We start from the raw sequence: 23752 nt of genomic DNA, 5'->3' as shown, positions 1-23752 counted from the left end.
GCAAAGATTCCCCCCAGAAGGAAACCTTCAAAAATGCATTTTCCTAATTACTCTTAAAGATGCATTTACCTTCAACCCATCCACAAAACTTAGTAAACCTCAGAAAATGGGATAGCCAGGTAACAGTCAAAACTGAGCCTTTGCTAAAGGCAACTATTAAATGGTAGGAGCTTGAACCAACCTTCACTTTGGCAGTAGCTGTTAAGAGTACATAATCTGGTAACTCCATGGCATCCCGTTTCTGGTGTTGGGCCTCCGCACCGATCAGAAGGTTGAAATGAGTGGCCAAATGTCTTCGCAGCAGGGTCTTGCTTGGTGGGATGTTCAGTAACTGAGCCATTGTTTCCACGTTAAAACGAGGTTCTAGAACCTACAGGAAAAATTAAGATTCTTTAAGACACCAGGTATCATGTACATGCCTGCATTGTGCTTTATCATCTGCAAAACTCTTTCATTTAGTTATCTCCAATGGCCCTCTCAACAGCTCAGTGAGACAGACTATGGACTCTGACCTTCGATTTAAATATCTTTTCTTTGTTTTGCCTAAGCTAGTGAGAAGTAGAGCTGGTCCTGACCTCCAGGCATTACAAAGTTGGGGCTTCTGCCTCTCTGAAGTGGTACCTTTGGGAACTAACTCCTTATGCAACATCAACGTGCAGAAATATAGTCTGTATCTTTGCAGGGATTTTACAACATGATCATACGAGAGCCAGTGGCCAGATGTTATCCAACGTGAAAGAAGATAATGAAAGAGAAATGGGTTTAAATCCAATCTAGAGTTATATGATATAAATAAACAATATGGGACAGAATACTCTGAAGGAAAAGATTCACTAGAAATGTTGCAGGCGAGTTCCGTTAGATGACTTTAGGGTCATGACCAGCAACAGGTAATAGCCTACTCGTGAGACTAATGGAAACACAATGATAAGAAGTCGGTTTTAAATGAAAACAGAGTTTTACCATGAGCCCACCATGGACACCACTGCCTCGGAGATTGGGGGCATATTCCGCCAAGTCCACAGAGCGCAGCCACTCCATCACGCGATGATTGGTCCACTGCTGAACCTCTGATGGGGTGATGCTATTCTGTGGGAACAAAGCACCACCCAGAGCTTCAGTCACTGACTGTGAGGTTCCAAATATTAAACCTGCCATGTTCATTCTGAAGAGCCTGCCTCATGGAGCGGAGTCGTTCTACATCCCGCTAAATGCTGATAGAGAAAAAGGTAAAAAGGTGTTTGCTAGTTTGAATTCTCCTTTAAAGAATCCGTGTCCCAGAGTTTTAAGTTTCTTGCACACTAATAAAGCAGTGCTTTAGGAAAGGTAGTCTTTACAGTGCTACTTAACTTTGGGGCTGAAGGAGGCAGGAAAATAAAATACACCCAAGAAAGGAGGAAGGAAAACTAAAACACAATCTTTGGCTTTAGTTATATAGGTAGAACCATCACGGGGGGAAAGCAAGGAATATAGGAAGACAAAGCCTAAGAAGTCAATGAGGCTGGATTTGAGCCTCTGAGGGAACCAGACGCTTTCCTCCCCTGAAGGCTCCAAGAGGAAATGGGTCTTAGTGTCTCCACACGGGCAGTCACATGCATGGAACGTGTATGCTGTGTAAACCTCAACCTCAGATGCTACCTCGTCAGAGGGTCGCCTCCGCAGACAGTTTGGCTCAAAGTTATTGATCCTCAGGACCTGGATGGCCCTCTTGATACTGAGATGATGGAGCACGCTCATGACCTTCAAAGACAGTAAGTCATCCTGCAAAACAAAGCAAAAAGGCGCTCACTGAGCAGACCTAGAGCAGGAGAACCTTCTCAGGGAAACCTCAGAAAACTCAAAAGCAGAAGTGCACCTCTAACAATAGGCCTCAAGGGCTTGTCAGGATTTTCAAAGCTTTTATGCAGTAACAAAACTCTTTTTCCTGTGCTGAACAAAATTTTCTCTAGGACCCCAGTATACAATAGAAGGGAACCAAAATTCAGGTTGTCCCAACTGAAGCTGACTTCTTCTACCTGTTTCTCTCTCCTCCACTGAGATAAGATTGTGGGACTACACAGCTCTGAAAAACACCGTTTGAAAAGCACTCGCTAGGCCACTACGAAAGGCAACCTGCTTCGATTTGATTTGATAAAGCAGATAGCTGAGAGCAAGCAATGTTCACCAATGACCAAGAGAAGGTTTTCTGAGCTAAGGCACATCACAGTTTGGGGGAAATCCAGAAGAGTGCTCCTATTATACTATCCCCCCAGCCTCAAGAAATCTCTGGTTCTAGAATATTGTGCTTTACCTAGCAGACACTGTGAACCGTTTTGGAAAAATTATATGTTAATCAATGCAAAGCTTCTGGTGAGAAGCAAGAGAGAAGAGAAATGAAGAAGTTATATGTAGCAACATATATCACCAAGTGATTCCTTTAAGGAATAACTTTCACCGGTCTGTGGCTACTGGGAACTTTTCAAACACACCAAAACAAATTATTTTAGAAGAAGGTGATTTGGGGGAGTTGGGGGGGGCCCGTGTCAAGATAAGCACCAATCTATTGCCAAACACGCCCAGGAAATAAACAAGGAAAACATCCATTTTAGGCACACCTTACCAAGAACACATTTCTTACACGGGAAAACAATTAACCTATTACAGAGATTTTTTTTTTTCTTTTTTTTTCCTGCAGTACGTGGGCCTCTCACTGTTGTGGCCTCTCCCATTGCGGAGCACAGGCTCCGGACGCGCAGGCTCAGCGGCCATGGTTCACGGGCCCAGCCGCTCCGCGGCATGTGGGATCCTCCCGGACCGGGGCACGAACCTGTGTCCCCTGCATCGGCAGGCGGACTCTCAACCACTGTGCCACCAGGGAAGCCCTACAGAGATATTTTTAAAATAAAATTATAAAACAGTTTAAATCCTTAAGACTACTTACTGAGCAAAAATTATTTCCTGATTTTTTTTCCAGATTAATGTCTTAAAAACAGAGCCTGAGGATAAGTTAGAAAGGGCATTTAACATATTTTAATCTAAGATTGAGACACCCATTCAAAACATTTCCACGTGGGTTATGTACAATGTTTACAATGTAAATAAAATGGTCATTAGTTTAGTTTAAGGGATTTTAAAAGTAGGGATTTCTTTGAAATCAAGACACGCTTCTTTGAGGGGGGGGGATGTTAAAAAATCTTTTAAGTAATTTTAGATTTACCGAAGAGTTGCCAAAGATAGTACAGAGTCCCACGGACCCTTCACCCAGCTTCTTCTAATGTTGACACCTTATATAACCAAGATATTCAGTGAAACTAAGAAATTAACACGGACAATAATAAAATTCAATTAAACCCCAGGTTTTATTCGGATTTCACCAGTTTTTCTACTAGGTCCTTTTTCTGACCCCGGGTCCAATCCAGGATACCAATTTCAAACAGACATTTTGTGACTTAGGATTTCCGGGGTCAAATTTTCTAAGGTAATTTATTCCTTTATAGCCACAAAGGTTATACATTTGCCTTTTGTGATTTTCAGTCTCAATTTGCTCACATTCCCACAGGAACATACCCATGCCTAGATGGGCAGGCAAACAGGCACAAATGCTCTGTGACTTTCTGCTGCTTTCTAACAGTGGAAACTTGGTTAAGTTACTCAATTTCTCAATTCTTTTGTTTCCTCATCTGAAAGCTGGGGATAACAGAGTGCTAAGTCAAGGACTGCTGAGAACTGAGTATTAATTATGAGTAAAGTGTTTGAAAGAGTGTCTGGCACACAGTAAGTATGCAACATGCCACATGCTGGTGTTATTTTTCCTTCAGTTCACATGATGTGCTCACCACGGTTCAGACTTTGGTTCAGGGATGGAGAAGAAAATGAGCTGAACCCCAAATTTCTTTGATATTGAAAAATTCCTAAGTAAGTTAGCTCTTTGAAACTTTCAACTTATTTTAAAAAGATACTGTGGTAGCTGAATCCACAAAAGGCCGTTTAAATAAAAGCATCTTAGGCAGAACACTCCTAGTACCATGGAGTCTAGAACAAGTTCTCCCGGAACCCATCTCTCCCCACTGCCGTAAAGTAGGGAAAAGTCCTCTTCTACCCATTGGACAGAAGGCTAAAAACATGAAACAGTAATGAAGGAATGAGAGTGAAGGCCTAGCTCTGCTTTACTCCAGTAACTCCAGCAGAACTGGGCTGAAGTAAGACGGGCTGGGGGTTTCAGGAAACAGTGCTCAAAAGTAGAAGGGAAGGGAAAAGAAAGTCCTAGTGGATGACAAGTCCCAGCCTTCTGAGTGGTCACTGCTTATGGGAACATATCCCTTAGAAACTGCCAGGGCTGCAAAACTCTACCTTCTCTCATTTTCAACATTTTTATAACATATAATTCACATACCATAAACTTCACCCATTCAAAGTGTACACTTCAATGTCTATGTTATTGAATATATACAAAATCAACTTTTTGGATAACTTAGTTTCAGTTAGGTTTCACGTAGCTTAAATCAGGATTTCAAAATTTCCCAAGGCTATTGCAATCACCAAATCTTACAATTTCAACTTAGAAAACTATGCCTGCCCCTCTCCTCAAGTTAAAAACAACCCCTTCACACTACAGCAGAATCACTGTGAAAACACTGTATTTTGCTTACTCTGTTTCTGTGTTTTTCAGAGAAAAACAGTTTTAGCCGCCCCCCCCAACCCCAGGAGTGAGTTACTTACAACAGTCATGTAATGAAGCATTCGACCATCTACCCGTCCTTCATCAAACTGGGTCTTGTATTGGGGGAGACCAATATCATCCAACCATCCTAAGGATAGAAATGAGTGTCAATAATGAGCCACAGAATACCCATTCTTGTGATGAAAAAAAGAAAACCATAATTCAAAAAGAGTCATGCACCACAATGTTCACTGCAGCACTATTTACAATAGCCAGGACATGGAAGCAACCTAAGTGTCCATCGACAGATGAATGGATAAAGAAGATATGGCACATATATACAATGGAATATTACTCAGCCATAAAAAGGAATGAAACTCGTTCATTTGAAGAGTAGTGGATGGATCTAGAGACTGTCATACAGAGTGAAGTAAGTCAGAAAGAGAAAAACAAATACTGTCTGCTAACGCATATATATGGAATCTAAAAAAAAAAAAAAAAATGGTACTGATGAACCTAGTTGCAGGGCAGGAATAAAGATGCAGACATAGAGAGTGGAGTTGAGGACATAGGATGGGAAGGGGAATCTGGGACGAAATGAGAGTAGCATCGACATATATACACTACCGAATGTAAAGCAGTTAGCTAGTGGGAAGCAGCCGCATAGCACAGGGAGATCAGCTCGGTACTTTGTGACCACCTAGAGGGGTGGGATAGGGAGGATGGGAGGGAGGCTCAAGAGGGAGGGGATATGGGGACATGTATATGCATATGACTGATTCACTTTGTTGTACAACAGAAACCAACACAGTATTGTGAAGCAATTATACTCCAATAAAGATCTATTAAAAAAACCAAAAAAACAAAACAAAACAAAAGAAAAAGCAGCTCTGTGTGTGTGTGTGTGTGTGTGTGTGTGTGTGTGTGTGTATAAAATTCATTCATTCACTGATTCATGAATTTAAAACCTCTTACTAGTGACCCAGCTGAAATCCAGCTTTCCATGATTGGTTTCTTCTTCGGATCCCAGGGCTTGCAGTGCCAGCTGGAGTTTCTTTCGATGAAGTGAATGCTTGATTCCAAGTTCCTGAATTAATAAAAAGAAACACTGGCATTACAACTCTGTCAACATGGGCTGGATGCCACTGGCAAAGGATGCAAATTCCTCGAAAATCAAGCCAGCGTTGAAGACCCAATAATTACATTAAATCAGAATACTAACCCAGGCTGTAAAATGTTGCTGAACAAAAAGCCCCTGGAAAGACCACTGCAGTTGTTTTAGTGGTACGTTAGATATTCCGCACTAGGTTCCTTCCTTTGCAAGATAGGAACTGTACCATGCATAACAGGAATCCTACCCTTATTCTGTACTGAATGTTAAATAATTGGGAAGAAATGTTAAATAGCTGGACATTAAGTGTAGGGCTCTTTTTTTCCCTTTTGCAAAGTGAAATTGAATTGCATATATTACACTGAGAAGACGGACCAATGATAAAGCCACAGAATGGTTTTGAGAGATATGAACTGAAACTTTATTATTATGTCTATATAATTATTTTGTCATTAAAGTGCCCAGTGGCTTAAGTGTTTCATAAGGGACCAGGTCCTCCCTTTAAGTCCATGAGATAAAATAAGCATGAAGCAGGAAACTCAAACTTTTTCCAGAATACTTACTAGCTCTACCCACTCCCCTTTTTGGAATATAAAACAAATCTACATTCATATTCCTCTCTCTCTCTCTCTCTCTCTCTCTCCATTGTGCAAACAAAATAGAGAAGCATTCACCTTCTCTAGATCTTGTTGAGAAGCCTGCAAAAGTGTTTGGCCAGATGCAATCCAGCGCTTGCCAGAGTTCAGGTAGGACCCCAAGCCCTGTTCCACAAGCCAATTGCAAACCTGTTCCTTGGTCCACTTGGCAAATGGCATATCCAAGTCACTACAGGAAAATGAACAATCGCATGAAAAACAATTAAAAGCCAATCCACTAAGTTACCATCAGGGCTGAACAACTGGCATATCCAGGTCACTACAGGAAAATGAACAATCGCATGAAAAACAATTAGAAACCAATCAGCTAAGTTACCATCAGGAATGAACAACTGCATATTCAATAAACATGGAGATTCCCTGGTGATACACATTTGACTATGGGAAGCCTAATTTTTAGTACATATTTGGTGGAGTAAGTGATACTGGAGATGAAAGCTCTCCCTTGTAAGACCACAGTCTTCATGTCAAACAAAACCACAAAAGATTCATCATGATTTAACATGTTTTATAGAAGAAGACTGGGTTAAACCAACAGCTCAAGTTATTATACTACTTTCAACTAATGTTGTTTAAAGATTGAATTTACAAACAGAAAACACTATGCCAGACTGAAAGAAACTCAAGTCTAACTTGAATTAACTCTAGTAGAATTATGGTTTCTCTCCAGATGGTATTCAATGAGAAGAGGGCAATATGCCATCACTGAGTAATGAGAAAGTACAATCAAAGCAAATTTCTGCTTTCTTTTACTATTTTTTTAAAAATTAATTTTATTTTTCTATCGAAGTATAGTTGACTTACAATGTTGTGTTAGTTTCTTTTACTGTTTTTACAAGTAGTGTTCCTGTTTGGGAAAAAAAATGTGGCGATGAACAAAATTTATTTTTTTATAACAGCACAAGCAAGTCCTCTACTGTGTACAAAGGGAACATGTGGCCAATGAGACTGTTTGGTATTTGAAGAAGGCCAAAGAGAGTTTCCTCCTTGATGAAACTTGTGGCCAGCATTCTGCCTGGGTGGGAAGGACCATGTGTAAAAGGTTTCTAGCCCATTATCATCTTAAAAGATTTAGTATCAATGATTGTGCTAAATATTTGCCAACTCCACCCTTTTTTATGTTGAGCAAATCAGCATAGCAGTTCCAAACCAGCCCTAAACTGTGATAAGGGTGTAGGAAAAGTTCTTAGAGTCTTAATAGATAAAAACATTACACAGTCCTGATAAATTGAAGACTTCAGATAGAATGTATGTCTTTTAAGTGTTTTCACAGACTCTTATCAATTACTAATGTTTACTGAACAGTTATTATTTGCCAGATACTTAACACAGGTTAACTCATTTAATCATCTTTTGGAGTAAGTACTAATTCATACTATGGGAAACAGAGGTGCAGAGCATGGAAGTAATTGCTCAAGGTCACTCAGCTTGTAGGAAGCGGTGAAGCCAGAAATCATGTCCAAGCAGTCTGTCTCTAGAACCTATTCTTTTTTTTTTTTTTTTAAAGTAAAGCACAGCTGAGTCACAGTGTTGTGTTAATTTCCAGTGTACAGCAAAGTAATTCAGGTATACGTATATATCTCTCTATATACATTTCCTTTTCATATTTGTTTCCATTCTGGTTTATTACAGGCTTTTGAATATAGTTCCCTGTGCTACACAGTAGGACCTTGTAGATCCATCCTATATATAATGGTTTGCATCTGCTAATCCCAAGCTCCCAATCCACCCCTCCCCCGCCTCCCCTACCCCTTGGCAACCACAAGTCTGTAGAACCTATTCTTACCCACTATGCTATCCCATCTTTCCAGAGCTATGCTTTAGAGTATTAATAATTGTTTTCTATGTAAAATTTAAGTCCAAGAGCCATTCTAGTACATTCTAGTACATTCTAGTACAGATGCTGCTGATACTTTAGCTCCGGGTCCTCACCTAACTCACAGAGCCCTCATCTTCCGTACAGTTTTTCACCAACCCCAGCCGAACTGCACTGCTCTAAAGATGATGGAGCCTTCCACAAGGCACAGCAGTAAGCAATGGATTTGACTGTCTAACCCAGGGTCAATACTAACACCACAGGTGCTCACGAGACCTTGATACTCGGGTAGAGATGCAAGAGACCATTCGTTTGACTGTTCTTACCTGTTAGATTGTCCCAAATCTCGAGACCAACCCAGTCGAGGTCCTGCAGTTGCCCTTGTCCCTCCTCTTTTGAATTCAGGCTCAGACATGTCATCTGGGTTAAATGTAGTTGATTGACTTCTCCTAAGTCTGAAAAGAAGACACAACACACTGGACCTGAGGAAGCCTGCGACTTTAATCAGAACATTTTAAACTGATGCTTATGTACGGTTAGAATAGAAATTTGGATTTAAACTTTAACTGAGATTCAATGAGTTAATGAATCCCAAATCACAATCTCCATCCATAAAGGGATCACAAAAGCCTTACAATTCCGTAACTATTACATTTGAGCCACATATAAGACAAGGCTCTGTTACTTACTTTCCAAAGAGTCTCATGATACCCCTAGATTTCTTTTTGGAATCCGGCGATGGTGGCGATATCTGGAAGGGACTGCTCCCCTGTGAATCTTTTGGCTGAGACGATACACCAGCCAGATCTAAGTGCTCAGGTGTCTCCTTCTCTGTTTCAGCTATTCCAAGAACAGAACACAAACTTGGTGAATTTTAAAATATGGAATGAACATGACTAGATGTTAACCTCCTTGGTTTAAGCAACTGTTAAGAATTCTTCTGTTGGTCTAATAAACCAGTGACTTACAAAGAACACCCTGCAGATATTAAAAATGGAACACAAATCTATGTTCTACTCTACAGCCTACTCTATTTGTGTACCAAGTTCATTAACTTACAAATTACAACTTCTTCGAGAGTCAAAGGTGGGATAGGATTACCATATTCTTTCCTTGACTGATTTGAATTCCTAACGAAATTATACTCAATCTTGCTACAGCACTTGGCACTGTTGACTACCTCCTCTAAAACTGTCACCTCCTTTAGCTTCCTGACATGACATGCTCCTAGATCTGTCATCTGAAAGTTTCTTTGCTGTACCACTGTTTTCTCTTCTTCTTCCACTCCAAGATTCTGTCCTGGGTTCCCTCTGCAGGATCTTTTGACAAGCTCGCGCACCCTATGCTCAGCACGAAATGATGGCTTTGCTTGTTTATAAGCAGCTGGTATCAGAATCTCTGAGCCTCATAATCTCTCTCCCCAGCTTCAGTATCTGGATGTCTGTGGATATTCCCAATCTGATGTGCCAGGGATATCTTGGACTCAACAAATGCATCCAATTTTCCTGAGAGTCTTCTCTTACATTTTTGTATTTCATATTTCATTAATACTAGTTAATCTTCTCCCTGTTACTCCAGTCCAAACTCTTTGTCATTTTCTTTTCATTCCCTCCTTTCCTTTGGCATTTACATCAAATTGTTTACCAAGTTCTGGCACATCCAAATCTGCTACTCTCAGATCTCCTAGCATCAACTATCCTAGTCCTTTTAGCTGTCTTTTAACAGACGATCCCACACTAGCAAACACAAGGAATGCTGTTTCCTCAATGTGAGAATGTGCACTTTTATACAGCAAAGTAAAAGTTGTACAAAAACCACAGGGGCAGTGTTTCAGCAAGATCTAAAAGTTGCAGAGGCTGACTTTTCTATGAAGCAGAGCTGTGATTATAGGTTATGGTAAGCAGCATTTGCCTCTTAGTGTTGACAATGTATTTCTTCTAAGAAAGATGCAAAAACATTTGAAAATAGTTGTCTGAATAGATCATTTTTATTCACCCTGTGTTCATTCTGGACATTTAAGGGTACAAAGAGAGAGAAGTCACCTTTGATGATCTACATGAATACCTCTGTGGCTATCTATACAAGGTAATAGGACCTATTGGGAAAACCCAAAAGAACATTTCCGTTCAAACCCTACAGCCATGACGGTTACAGGTGTCCCTGAAAATGTTGCCCAGCCCACCTTTATTTTAAAAACATCCTGTTTTTAGTTTTATTTTGAGGATTTTTTTCCCCTACTGTATCCTGCCCTTTAAAGAGGAAAACTGAGCTTCCCCTCTCCTAAAATCGCCTTGGGGGTGACTCCTCAGATATCGCATAAAGTTACCTCTGCTATCACTAAATGTCACCCGCACCTTCAAAGCAATAATGTGTCAGAAGAATGTTCCCCTAAGAGAAGTCAGTCTAAAATGAACGTTTTTTCAATGTCTTCCACAGACCTGTTTGGCTAAAAACATTTCTTTCTGGAGGCTGGGGAAACGTAACCATGGAGAAGGAGTTGCAAGGCCCTGCGAGTTAGCGTGATGTGCTATGCGCTTTGGGGTGAAGGAGCTGGATTTATGACACCAGGGCAGCCCTGCCCTGCACTCGGCTGGCCACTGGGCAAATCTAGGTCCTCACAGAGCTGCTCGCAAGGTGCCATTAGCATGGGTTACAGCTGCGTTTAGGTTTGGAAGCAAAGGCTCTACAGAGAGTCCTTTTGAGCGGGAGATGCAAGGAACACTGGAGTAGAGGACTGTGTTTTCTGAGGCTGCCAGCTCACTTTTTAGAGATTACAGACGCCAAAGAGCAGGGATTAGCTCGGTTGGGAGCGAGGCGCTGGCGAAGGAGGCATGCAGGGGTACGGTACCTAAGGTGGGTGCACTGGCACTTCGTTTACGGTCTTCAGAAATCCCAACAATGCACACAATCACACGCAGCCCAATGGAGAGAACACAGGGGAACGACAAAATGAAACACAGATCAAACTCCTACGTCACAAGATACACACAGTGGGAGGGAAGGCAGGCACCGCACCGTGCTTCCGACGCTACACACAGACTCCATTAGCAGGGTCAACATGGGGTTAATTTTACCCTCTTTCGGGATAGATGGGAAACTGCTTCTGATGACGTCAGAGAGAATCACGGTTTCTGGTCTTTCCTCTACGTTTACACCCAGAACAGAGAGCAGGGTGAGAAAGTCCACACTATCTTTACCTCTGAATTAAGCCCACGGAAGCATTTTTTGCTAACTTTTCCCCCCAAGTCATTCACCATCATTTCTGAGGAAGAGAAATGTACAAATAGATGAATAAGGGAAAAGACTGATCTCTTCCTCATTCTGGAAGAATTAAGGCAAAAGCATTTTGGCCACACATACCCAAGTTTGGCGCACTTGCTGTCCTCTTGTTACTTTTGATTTTAAAAAAGCCACGACCAAAGGAAGATCTGGTTTTTCGAGTGCCAAAGGGACTGTCATCCACAAAGGTGTCCTGCCCCGGAGCTTTGTGAGGGAGGCTCCCAAACGGGCTGCTTTCTACCAGAGCTTTAGCCTGAGAGAGAAGTGATAATAAATGTGCGTCAGTATTAGTGCGTCAGTATTAGTACTGTGCCCGGCACAGTACTAAATATGTTACACACGTGATTTTATTTAAAAGAATAACTGAACTAACAAACTGATTACGAATGTCAAATGCCTTGTTAGAAGTTAAAAAAAGGTCAGTTCTGAAAGCTACTTAAGGAACAACAACAAAGATATATTCATCACTAATCTTAATCCATGTATTTAGGGCTTTAAATATTTAGGATAGATTTAGACATTCTCTAATTTTATTTTAATTTTATTTGCCTCATTCCCTCAAAGACATGGAGATAAAAATATTATGTAACTAGCAGGAGATTTCCTACTTTTCTATCATTTATGACAAAGATTTGGCTATGATATAGTTCTCAGTCTTTATAACTCCATCGGTAGAAGCCCAATATAATGTAATTATTCTATAAAGTAGGCATTAGTCCCAAGCTTCTATCCAAGCAGTATAAAGAGTTTCTACTCCAGTTATTTTAAATATTCCTCTCAAAGAATTACTAATAAAATAAAAGCAAAATCAGCAACTGTTTAAAATGTATATTTTTTGAAACAGGATTCTGGGTTATATTCACATCTTGTCTGTGAGTTACCAAACATGGATCACCCGTTTTCAAAGACAGTGAGACGTTCAGATACGCGTAACTAAACCCACTAAAATTAAATTTTTCTTGATTGATTCAGAAGCCACTTCAGATCTCTACAATATCTCAGGATCTTTTTCAAGAACTTCAACTGTGATTTTTAAATACAGGCATACCTCATTTTATTGCATCTCGTTTTATTGTGCCTCGTAGATATTGTGTTTTTACAAACTGAAAGTTTGTGGCAACCCTGCATTGGTGCCATTTTTCCAAGAGCATTTGCCCATTTTGTGTCCCTATGTCACATTTTGGTAATTCTCACAATATTTCAAACTTTTTCATTATTATTATATGGAGATCTGTGACATGACTTTTGATGTTATTATTGCAAAAAGATTACAACTTGCTTCAGGCTCAGGTGAGAGTTCGCATTTTTCAGCAATAAAGCACTTTTTTTTTTTCCCCCCCTGGTACGCGGGCCTCTCACTGCTGTGGCCTCTCGCATTGCGGACCACAGGCTCCGTACGCGCAGGCTCAGCGGCCATGGCTCACAGGCCCAGCCGCTCCGCGGCACGTGGGATCCTCCCGGACCAGGGCACGAACCCGTGTCTCCCGCATCGGCAGGCGGACTCTCAACCACTGCGCCACCAGGGAAGCCCTAAAGCACTTTTTAATGAAGGTATGTACATTGTTTTTTTTTTTTTTGTACACATACTGTTACCGCAGATGTAATAGACTACATACAGTATAGTGTAAACATAACTTTTATATGCACTGGGAAACCAAAACATTTGTGTGACTCACTTTATTGCAACATTTATTTTATTACAATATTTGCATTATTATGGGGGCCTGGACCTGCACCTGCAACATCTCCGAGGTATGCCTGTAGCTTATTTTTGAGCTTTTTGGTTATTTGAATTGGCAGTTATAGTAACATGGTCTCTTATATTGTTTTAGTACTATCCAAGGATTCTTTTGTTTGCATGTTCTCATTTCTTGAACATCTCTCTTGTCCTCTCTTTTTTGCAGAAGTGGAGAGACGGGTGAGGGGATACAGGCTTTTAAGGTGGTTATTTTCCTCTATATACCTACCATTCATAGTAACTAAAAGTGTACAAATGCCACAATGTAGTGGTACTGTTATCTATGTCTTAACGCTGATGCCAAAATCATTTCACACCACTTACTGAATTAGCAAGACAAAAAGAACAATGGCTTGAATTACGGCTGTGTCCACTGTCTGTGTTTTGTCAGTTATACCTATATCACGACTCAAGGCACTAAGAGCCAACAGGCAAGGGACTGCGTCTGGAGATAGTACGTCTACTGGACTGTGACCTGTGCAAGGTTAATGACCGATAATCAGATGAAAGAAGAACCAGAGCCCATGCTGATGATGCCTTTAAAAATACCAGCATGTTAGCTGCAGATGGACAGTGGTTATATAAAATAAACAGCTGGTGATCTTTCTAAGAAGGGCTTTTTGTGAAGTCAAAGGAAGGCCGGGTATGGTCATTATGATCATCAAATAGCGTGAATGAGAGTTTGGGGCTTTTTTTCAATAATTTATTGAGGTGAAAGTCATATAACATAAAAGTAACTATTTTAATATTCTTTTTTCCTTTTTTTTTTTAACCCCATATTTGTTTATTTATTTATTTTTGGCTATGCTGGGTCTTTGTTTCTGTGTGAGGGCCACTCTTCATCGTGGTGCGCGGGCCTCTCACTGTCGCGGCCTCTCTTACTGCAGAGCACAGGCTCCAGACGCGCAGGCTCAGTAGTTGTGGCTCACGGGCCTAGTTGCTCTGCAGCATGTGGGATCTTCCCAGGCCAGGGCTCGAACTCGTGTCCCCTGCATTGGCAGGCGGATTCTCATCCACTGTGCCACCAGGGAAGCCCCAAAAGTAACTATTTTAAAGTGAGCGATTCTGTGGCATTTATCACATTCACAGTGTTGTGCAACAAACACCTCTATCGAGTTCCAAAACATTTCCATCACTCTAAAGTAAAACTCCTGGGCTTCCCTGGTGGCGCAGTGGTTGAGCGTCCGCCTGCCGATGCAGGGGACGCGGGTTCGTGCCCCGGTCCGGGAAGTTCCCACGTGCCGCGGAGCTGCTGGGCCCGTGAGCCATGGCCGCTGCGCCTGCGCGTCTGGAGCCTGTGCTCCGCAACGGGAGAGGCCACAACAGTGAGACGCCCGTGTACCGGGGGAAAAAAAAAAAAAAAAGTATTAAAGTAAAACTCCTTGCTCACTAAGCAGTTTCTCCCCATTCCTCTCTCGCCGACCTCTGGCAACCATCAGTCTGTGTTCTATCTCTATGGATTTACTTATTCTGGTATTTCACAGAGATGGATTCATGTCATATGTGATCTTTTGTGTTGGGCTTCATTCATTTGGCATGTTTTGCAGATTCTGAGAGTTTTGGTTTATTGGAGACATTTAAGCAGTCTTACGTATTACGTATTAAGCACTCTTATGCATTATATATTAAGGAGTCTACTATGTATATTAGAACTCCCAAACATTTTTACATTGTAATCTGGACATAAAAATTACCTCTGAAGTCTTCGGAATAGACTCCTTTTCCTGTTCAAAACAAGAACAGTGTTTAAGATTGTTATAGGAATCCTTTAGCTAGTCAGAATTTCTCACATATATATAATTCAACAAATTAAAATCAATTTACATCTATTCCTAAGCTACAAAATCTCACCTTCATTTATTTCCTACAATGTGTTATTAAAGTCTCCACTTTGGGCTTTATTTTCAATCTGTTATACTCATATTTCTTAATATTTATCATTAACTATGGTATCTAATAATTTTCCATTATTGAAACCACAAATGGGAAAAGATGAAGATCCCTAAATGTTTTCTTCTCAGGGTAACAGACAGAAAAAACACAGGACCAACCCCATCTGATGACTCTTTCTTCAGATTGCCCAGGCTGCTAGACTTCTGCAGACTTGAAGTTCTAAAAATAACAATAATAACAATTATGATTAATAATAAGTGGCTCTGGTGTCCCTGTTTCTAAGTAGAATGCCTTGGAAAGAAACTAAGATTGTATGTGAGTGGAAACCTGGAAATAAAGGAAAATCTGGATTTAGGCAGTCACTTATGTGCTTAACTAAATTATAACGTTCAGTTCTTTTAAAAGCAGGGGCGGTTAACGGCCCTGCCAATAACTCTAAATGTTCCGCACATGTCAGAATAGCTGGAAAAACACTTAGGACTATCCTGTGATGTCAATATTTGAAAATAAACCAGTGTTTTTCCAAGGACTAGTGGCGTATCCTTTGCAAATACACATTCACACCAGGGACTTTAAAGATACTCGTGTACTTTTTATATATAATCCTCCTAATGAAAATACAGGACAAAAGTTTTACTTTCCAATTTACAAAGGAATCCATTTTCTGAGTCTGGCAAAGCACTTCATTTTACAGTTCTAATCAAGCATCATAGAAGAATCCCTATTGTTGCCTATAGTAACTCATTTACAGTCCTAGTAAAGACAGAGTGACGGAGGGCCTTTCTCTTTCACATAAGTAGCATTCAATTATACGGAGCTGATGTTAACTCAAAAACTGAAGGCAGGAGTATGTGACCAGTTTAAAAACAGAGCGAAAAAAGTAACATCTTTGCTCTAAGACACAGAATAATATACTACACCAACAAAACCTTTAAAAGGCATTTCTCATGTATTTTTGTGTAAATAAGTTGCTAGAAATGTCAACTACCAAGTACAGTAAAAGATAATGGAGAGCAAAGAAAAGATCCCATCTTTGAGTACTGCTCTGAAAATAGATTTTCCTAATGTAATACAGACATTAACTTGGATAAACTTAGCTATTAGGTCAGCTTATTAAGTTGCAAGTGCAAAAAACCATGGCAGCCTTGTCAGCCATCACATCATTCTCTGAGATGCTTTTCTGATACACTTATATCCAGAATATAAGTCAGTACAAAAATGAAATTAAAAGCACTGAACTTCAAAGGAAAACTGATGAAGAAAGGCTAAGATGGCAGAAACCTGGCACGAGATAATGGTAAAAGAGCGAGTGTTGATGTGTTACTTTACAAACCCCACTCCACGCCCCCCCCACCCGATCATTACGGCTGCATTAGTTCATTCATGCCTCAGAGTCATTTGCTTTTAATACTAGTCATTGTTAGTGTGACAGAAGCTTCCTCTTTCCCAAGCATCAATCATATTTGTTTACATTTGATAAATCAGAACTTACGAAAGACTATGGCACAGTTGAGTTTCAACAGCAGAACCAAGGATTAGTTTTCCATCACTAAAATATTAAAGCAAAAAGGTATTTATGAGCTTCATGAAATGAAAAAGACCATATATATTCCAACTGAACAGAATTGTCAAAAACAAAACCTGTGCAAGGACAGTTATTTCTCTATCTTTTGATATTCTATTTAATTTTACTTGATCTAATTGTAAGAGTAGGCAATTAATTTGGGAAGATGGTCCCCCCAAATTCTATTTGCCTACAGAGGAACTACTGTATCCCTCTCCTGTCTCCTTCACAGCGTCTTCCAAACAGCCTCAGGCACATACATGACTGCCTCTATTCTGCCTGCAATCCTCTGATGGCCACCTATGACCTAGGATATAAAATCCAAGTTCCCTAAAATCCCTCTCTAACCTAATCAGCACACCTCCCCAGCCTCATCTCCAGTTACTTCCTACTTCACACCTTTTATTTTAATAATACAGAAGTGCATGGGGTTCCCTGGCACAAGTCTTGCTGTTTCTTGCTTCTCTGGGTAAAAGATTATGTCTGAAAATAAATGCAGTGCACCCCTGCTTTTGGAGGATCTACTTTTCTGGGTATTTATATCACAGTGTTAGATCATAAATGACATATACTTCTCCTCAAATGAAGTCTCTGGCTTAGGAGGCAATTTCACTTTTTCAGAAGTTTCCAAGCCTTTAGATGCTGGCAATAATGAAGGCATTGAAACTTGCAAGATGCTGGTGTGGAACTGTAATATAATAATAAAAGGCCAAAAATCAATCCAACAAACAAACAAAACACAAGCCACAGAGTAATAAAAAATACATAAGACAATTAAGTGGTCTATTTATGGCTAAAATTTCATACAGCTGTGTTTAGAACTCTATTCTTATATTTATAAAATGGTTTCAGGATATAAACATCTGTAAGTATTAATCAGAGAAAACATTCTGGAAGAAAGTAAATTTTGAACTTGCTTCTGAAGACACCGAATATTGAGAATAAGACATAATAAATAGCATTAAGTAAGTTAATAGTAAAATCTAACAACTTTAAGCCCCGGTTGAAATCTTGGCCCTGACACATTTGCCTAAGTGACCTTGACCTTAGGCAATCACTTAACTGCCTTAAACTTAGGCAAGTCAGTTTTCTCCTCTGTAAAATGACCATGACAATGCCTACCTTACAGGGTTGCAACGATTTGAGATGAGATCTGGTTAAAGAGCTTCGTAAACAAAGCACTATTTCCATTTTAATTTCTACCTTTAGTCTAATATAGAACATTGGTCAAGCCAGTTAATTATTATTCTATATGTGAACAAGCTGACTAACTTCGATGAACAGAACTGACAAAAGGTGTAAGTGTATAAATTATAATAAACAAACAAATTATAATAGACCTTGTGGCCACACTACTTAAACCACGTTGATTAATAGTAACAATATTATAGCAAAAACAACAAAAAAACGTAATACGTTTCCCCCCAGAAATGCTTTGTATATCCTAAGGATAGATTTGGTCAAAGGATTTCTAATCACTGGTTTTCAGGAATTTCTGACAACCAGAGACGAGTTAGATTGTGAGCCACTCCATGAAGCAATAAATGAAACACTTCAAAAAATATTCCAGGAAAAAAGTGAGTGAACTCACTTTTGCAAGTCAACCATATCTGAGTCAGCTAGTCAGGTAGGGACTCACACCCGGAACACACTTCTGAATGCCAACCAGTCAACAACAGTCTCACCTTCACAACCACACACAGCTGACGTCAACTCGCTCCTGCCGCTGAAAGCCCAACCCCTGAGCTCCTAGCATCCTAAAAACCCTCCATACGATCCACTCAAAGACAATGTCCTTGACCAGCAAAGTTCACTTACTTAAGTATGCAATAAATTCAGCTTTGTGATTTTTGTTTCAGTTACTGAGTGGTATCCTCACCCTGTGATACTATAAAAGGTGCAGTCTGTTAAAGTAACCAGACTGGGCACAAGATGGAGTCACTCATGCTAAGCCCCATGTTAGCAAGCCTGAAAATAATTATATTTTCTCTGCTTGGCTCTCCCAGAAAAGGAAGGCCTAGGTCAACCAGTCAGCACTTCCTGCTCAGCACAAGTTACCTGGCTGGGCCCCCAAGACCTCTCTTTGTTCCATGTAAGGAAATAACCCTGCTTTAACCAATCAGCAAATGCCAAGTAAGACTTTGCTGTTCCTGCTCCCTTCCACCTATAAAAGTCAAGGGGATGCTGCTGGATTCATGAATCGCTGAATACAGCCAACAGGATCTTTAAAATTTACTCAGTTGAATTTTGTTCCTTAACAAGTCGTACTATTATAAAATAGGAGATTACTTCACTATCATTTTTTTTTCAGTTTGAATCTTTACAATTCATCCTGGGCAATTTATTTAGCCACCATCCCCGTTTCCTGAAGTGCTGGTACTTCCTTGGGCTCCTAATCACAGGGAAAAATAGCTCCACCAGCAGACTGACCCATTCTCTTGACTTCCTTTCAAACTTTAGGGCTTTCACTCCATGCTCAAATCACCCTCCTGGCTTTTCTTTTAAAAAGTGGTTGAACACCCTCAATCCTCCTCAAATCATTCTTATTCCAAACTAAAAATCTGTGATTAAACTACAATTCACATAGCAAAGACTTCTTTTGGTAAGGATATGAGATTAACTAGGTGTATCCTATGTAAAAGCAGCCTCTTTCTATAAATGTAGCACATGCCTTGGCTACCACAAGTTATTTTTTTCTTTCAGTATAAATATTTAACAATTAGGGGATTATTGACGGTGAGCCACAGCCAGCCCCTGCCTTTGCAGGAGACCCTGCAATGCTAGCAGATAAAAGAACAGAAGCCTAAGATCTGTTAGCAGGAAAGTCAGCACTGGAACCCAGGACTTTTGACTGCAGAGGCCAAACACACACTTCCACGTCTTCTGTCTCTCTCAAGGCCCAGCCCTGTCTTCTGAAGAGAGACTGTGTGGCTGACAGGGTCTTCATGCTCTGGCCAGGTGTCAGGCCTGAGCCTCTGAGGTGGGAGAACCGAGTTCAGGACATTGGTCCACCAGAGACCTCCCAGCCCCATGTAATATCAAGCAGCAAAAGCTCTCCCAGAGATCTCCATCTCAACACAAAGACCCAGCTCCACTCAACGAAGAGCAAGCTACAGTGCTGGACACCCCATGCCGAACAACGAGCAAGACAGGAACACAACCCCACCCATTAGCAGAGCGGCTGCCTAAAATCATACTAAGTTCAAAGACACCCCAAAACACACCACCGGATGCAGTCCTGCCCGCCAGAAAGACAAGATCCAGCCTCATCCACCAGAACACAGGCACCAGTCCCCTCCACCAGGAAGCCTACACAACCCACTGAACCATCCTTACCCACTGGGAGCAGACATCAAAAACAACGGGAACTACGAACATGCAGCCTGTGAAACGGAGACCCCAAACACAGTAAGTTAAGCAAAATGAGAAGACAGAGAAATACACAGCACATGAAGGAGCAAGGTAAAAACTCACCAGACCAAACAAATGAAGAGGAAATAGACAGTCTACCTGAAAAAGAATTCAGAGTAATGGTAGTAAAGATGATCCAAAATCTTGGAAATAGAATGGAGAAAATATAAGAAACGTTTAATAAGGACCTAGAAGAACTAAAGAGCAAACAAATGATGAACAACACAATAAATGAAATTAAAAATTCTTTAAAAGGAATCGATAGGAGAATAACTGAGGCAGAAGAATGGATAAGTGACCTGGAAGATAAAATAGTGGAAATAACTACTGCAGAGCAGAAAAAAGAAAAAAGAATGAAAAGAATTGAGGACAATCTCAGAGACCTCTGGGACAACATTAAATACACCAACATTCGAAATATAGGGGTCCCAGAAGAAGAAGAGAAAAAAAAAGGGACTGAGAAAATATTTGAAGAGATTACAGTTGAAAACTTCCCTAATATGGGAAAGGAAATAGTCCATCAAGTCCAGGAAGCACAGAGAGTCCCATACAGAATAAATCCAAGGAGAAAAATGCCAAGACACATATTAATCAAACTATCAAAAATTAAATATAAAGAAAAAATATTAAAAGCAGCAAGGGAAAAGCAACAATTAACACACAAGGGAATCCCCATAAGGTTAACAGCTGAACTTTCAGCAGAAACTTTTCAAGACAGAAGGGAGTGGCAGGACATATTTAAAGTGATGAAAGGGAAAAACCTATGATCAAGATTACTCTACCCAGCAAGGACCTCATTCAGATTCGATGGAGAAATCAAAACCTTTACAGATAAGCAAAAGCTAACAGGATTCAGCACCATCAAACCAGCTCTACAACAAATGCTAAAGGAACTTCTCTAGGCAGGAAACACAAGAGAAGGAAAAGACTTACAGTAACAAACCCAAAACAATTAAGAAAATGGTAATAGGAACATACATATCGATAACTACCTTAAATGTAAATGGATTAAATGCTTCAACCAAAAGACACAGACTGGCTGAATGGATACAAAAATAAGACCTGTACAAATGCTATCTACAAGAGACCCACTTCAGACCTAGGGACACATACAGACTGAAAGTGAGGGGATGGAAAAAGATATTCCATGCAAATGGAAATCAAAAGAAAGCTGGAAATAGCAACTCTCATATCAGACAGAATAGACTTTAAAATAAAGACTATTACAAGAGACAAAGAAGGACACTACATAATGATCAAGGTATCAATCCAAGAAGAAGATATAACAATTGTAAATATTTATGCACCCAACACAGCAGCACCTCAATACATAAGGCAAATGCTAACAGCCATAAAAGGGGAAATCAACAGTAACACAATAATAGTAGGGGACTTTAACACCCCACTTTCACCAATGGACAGATCATCCAGACAGAAAATAAATAAGGAAATACAAGCTTTAAATGATACATTAAACAAGATGGACTTATTTGATACGTATAGGATATTCCATCCAAAAACAGCAGATTACACTTTCTTCTCAAGTGCTCATGGAACATTCTCGAGGATAGATCATATCTTGGATCACAAATCAAGGCTTGGTAAATTTTTAAAAATTGAAATCATATCAAGTATCTTTTCTGACCACAATGCTATGAGACTATATATCAATTACAGGAAAAAAATCTGTAAAAAATACAAATACATGAAGGGTAAACAATACACTACTAAATAATCACTGAAGAAATCAATGAGGATATCAAAAAATACCTAGAAACAAATGATAATGAAAACACGATGACCCAAAACCTGCGGGATGCAGCAAAAGCAGTTCTAAGAGGGAAGTTTATAGCAATACAATCCTACCTCAAGAAACAAGAAACAACTCAAATAAACAACCTAACCTTACACCTAAAGCAATGAGAGAAAGAAGAACCAAAAAAGTCCCAAAGTTAGCAAAAGGAAAGAAATCATAAAGATCAGATCAGAAATAAATGAAAAAGAAATGAAGGAAACGATAGCAAAGATCAATAAAACTAAAAGCTGGTTCTTTGAGAAGATAAACAAAATTGATAAACCATTAGCCAGACTCATCAAGAATAAAAGGGAGAAGACTCAAATCAATAGAATTAGAAATGAAAAAGGAGAAGTAACAACGGACACTGCAGAAACACAAAAGATTATTAGAGATTACTACAAGCAACTCCATGTCAATAAAATGGACAACCTGGAAGAAATGGAGGAATTCTTAGAAATGCACAACCTGCTGAGACTGAACCAGGAAGAAACAGAAATATGAACAGACCAATCACAAGCACTGAAATTGAAACTGTTATTAAAAATCTTCCAACAAACAAAAGCCCAGGATCAGATGGCTTCACAGGCGAATTCTATCAAACATTTAGAGAAGAGCTAACATCAATCCTTCACAAACTCTTCCAAAAGATAGCAGAGGGAGGAACGCTCCCAAACTCATTCTATGAGGCCAACATCACCCTGATACCAAAACCAGACAAAGACGTCACAAAGAAAGAAAACTACAGGCCAATATCACTGATGAACATAGATGCAAAACTCCTCAACAAAATATTAGCAAAGAGAATCCAACAGCACATTAAAAGGATCATACACCATGATCAAGTGGGGTTTATTCCAGGAATGCAAGGATTCTTCAATATACGCAAATCAATCAATATGATACACCATACTAACACACTGAAGGAAAAAAACCATATGATCATCTCAATAGATGCAGAAAAAGCTTTCGACAAAATTCAACACACATTTATGATAAAAATCTCTCCAGAAAGTAGGCATAGAGGGAACTTACCTCAACATAATAAAGGCCATATATGACAAACCCACAGATAACATCATACTCAATGGTGAAAAACTGAAACCATTTCCACTAAGATCAGGAACAAGACAAGGTTGTCCACTCTCATCAATATTATTCAACATAGCTTGGAAGTTTTAGTCACAGTAATCAGAGAAGAAAAAGAAATAAAAGGAATCCCAACTGGAAAAGAAGAAGTAAAACTGTCACACTTTGCAGATGACACGATACTATACACAGAGAATCCTAAAGATACCACCAAAAAACTACTAGAGCTAATCAATGAATTTGGTAAAGTAGCAGGATACAAAATTAATGCACAGAAATCTCTTGCATTCCTATACACTAATGATGAAAAATCTGAAAGAAAAGTTAAGGAAACACTCCCATTTTCCACTGCAACAGAAAGAATAAAATACCTAGGAATAAACCTACCAAAGGAGACAAAAGACCTGTATGCAGAAAACTATAAGACACTGATGAAAGAAATTAAAGATGATACAAATAGATGGAGAGATATACCATGTTCTTGGATTGGAAGAATCAACATTGTGAAAATGACTCTACTACCCAAAGCAATCTACAGACTCGGTGCAATCCCTATCAAACTACCATTGGCATTTTTCACAGAACTAGAACAAAAATTTTCACAATTTGTAGGGAAACACAAAAGACCCCGAATAGCCAAAGCAATCTTGAGAAAGAAAAACGGAGCTGGAGAAATCAGGCTCCCTGACTTCAGACTATACTACAAAGCTACAGTAATCAAGAGAGTAAGGTACTGGCACAAAAACAGAAATATACAGAAC

General features: G+C 39.8%; 1 protein-coding gene across 18 annotated transcripts in view; it reads right to left on the bottom strand.

Moving 5' to 3' along the window:
• PPFIBP1 (PPFIA binding protein 1) overlaps positions 1 to 23752 on the bottom strand; it is a 180513-nt gene that overhangs the window by 4927 nt on the left and 151834 nt on the right. For 10 of the 18 annotated variants that reach the window (XM_059081537.2, XM_067008940.1, XM_059081539.2 and 7 more), the window contains 13 exons: positions 17269 to 17384; positions 16625 to 16681; positions 15291 to 15351; positions 14934 to 14963; positions 11583 to 11754; positions 8912 to 9062; positions 8549 to 8677; positions 6425 to 6575; positions 5615 to 5726; positions 4699 to 4787; positions 1639 to 1761; positions 964 to 1089; positions 182 to 370 (listed from right to left, as the gene is read on the bottom strand). In XM_059081537.2, coding sequence (XP_058937520.1) covers positions 182 to 370; positions 964 to 1089; positions 1639 to 1761; positions 4699 to 4787; positions 5615 to 5726; positions 6425 to 6575; positions 8549 to 8677; positions 8912 to 9062; positions 11583 to 11754; positions 14934 to 14963; positions 15291 to 15351; positions 16625 to 16681; positions 17269 to 17384 — 1506 coding nt within the window. Of the gene's footprint in view, positions 1 to 181; positions 371 to 963; positions 1090 to 1638; positions 1762 to 4698; positions 4788 to 5614; positions 5727 to 6424; positions 6576 to 8548; positions 8678 to 8911; positions 9063 to 11070; positions 11104 to 11582; positions 11755 to 14933; positions 14964 to 15290; positions 15352 to 16624; positions 16682 to 17268; positions 17385 to 23752 lie in introns of all 18 variants that reach the window. The other 8 variants (XM_059081534.2, XM_059081536.2, XM_059081538.2 and 5 more) reach the window with 1 other exon arrangement.

This window comes from Kogia breviceps, chromosome 12, assembly GCF_026419965.1.
Source record: "Kogia breviceps isolate mKogBre1 chromosome 12, mKogBre1 haplotype 1, whole genome shotgun sequence".
Lineage (NCBI taxonomy): Eukaryota > Metazoa > Chordata > Mammalia > Artiodactyla > Physeteridae > Kogia > Kogia breviceps.
Note: the sequence above shows the minus strand (reverse complement) of the source record. Positions and strands in the feature narration are given on the sequence as shown.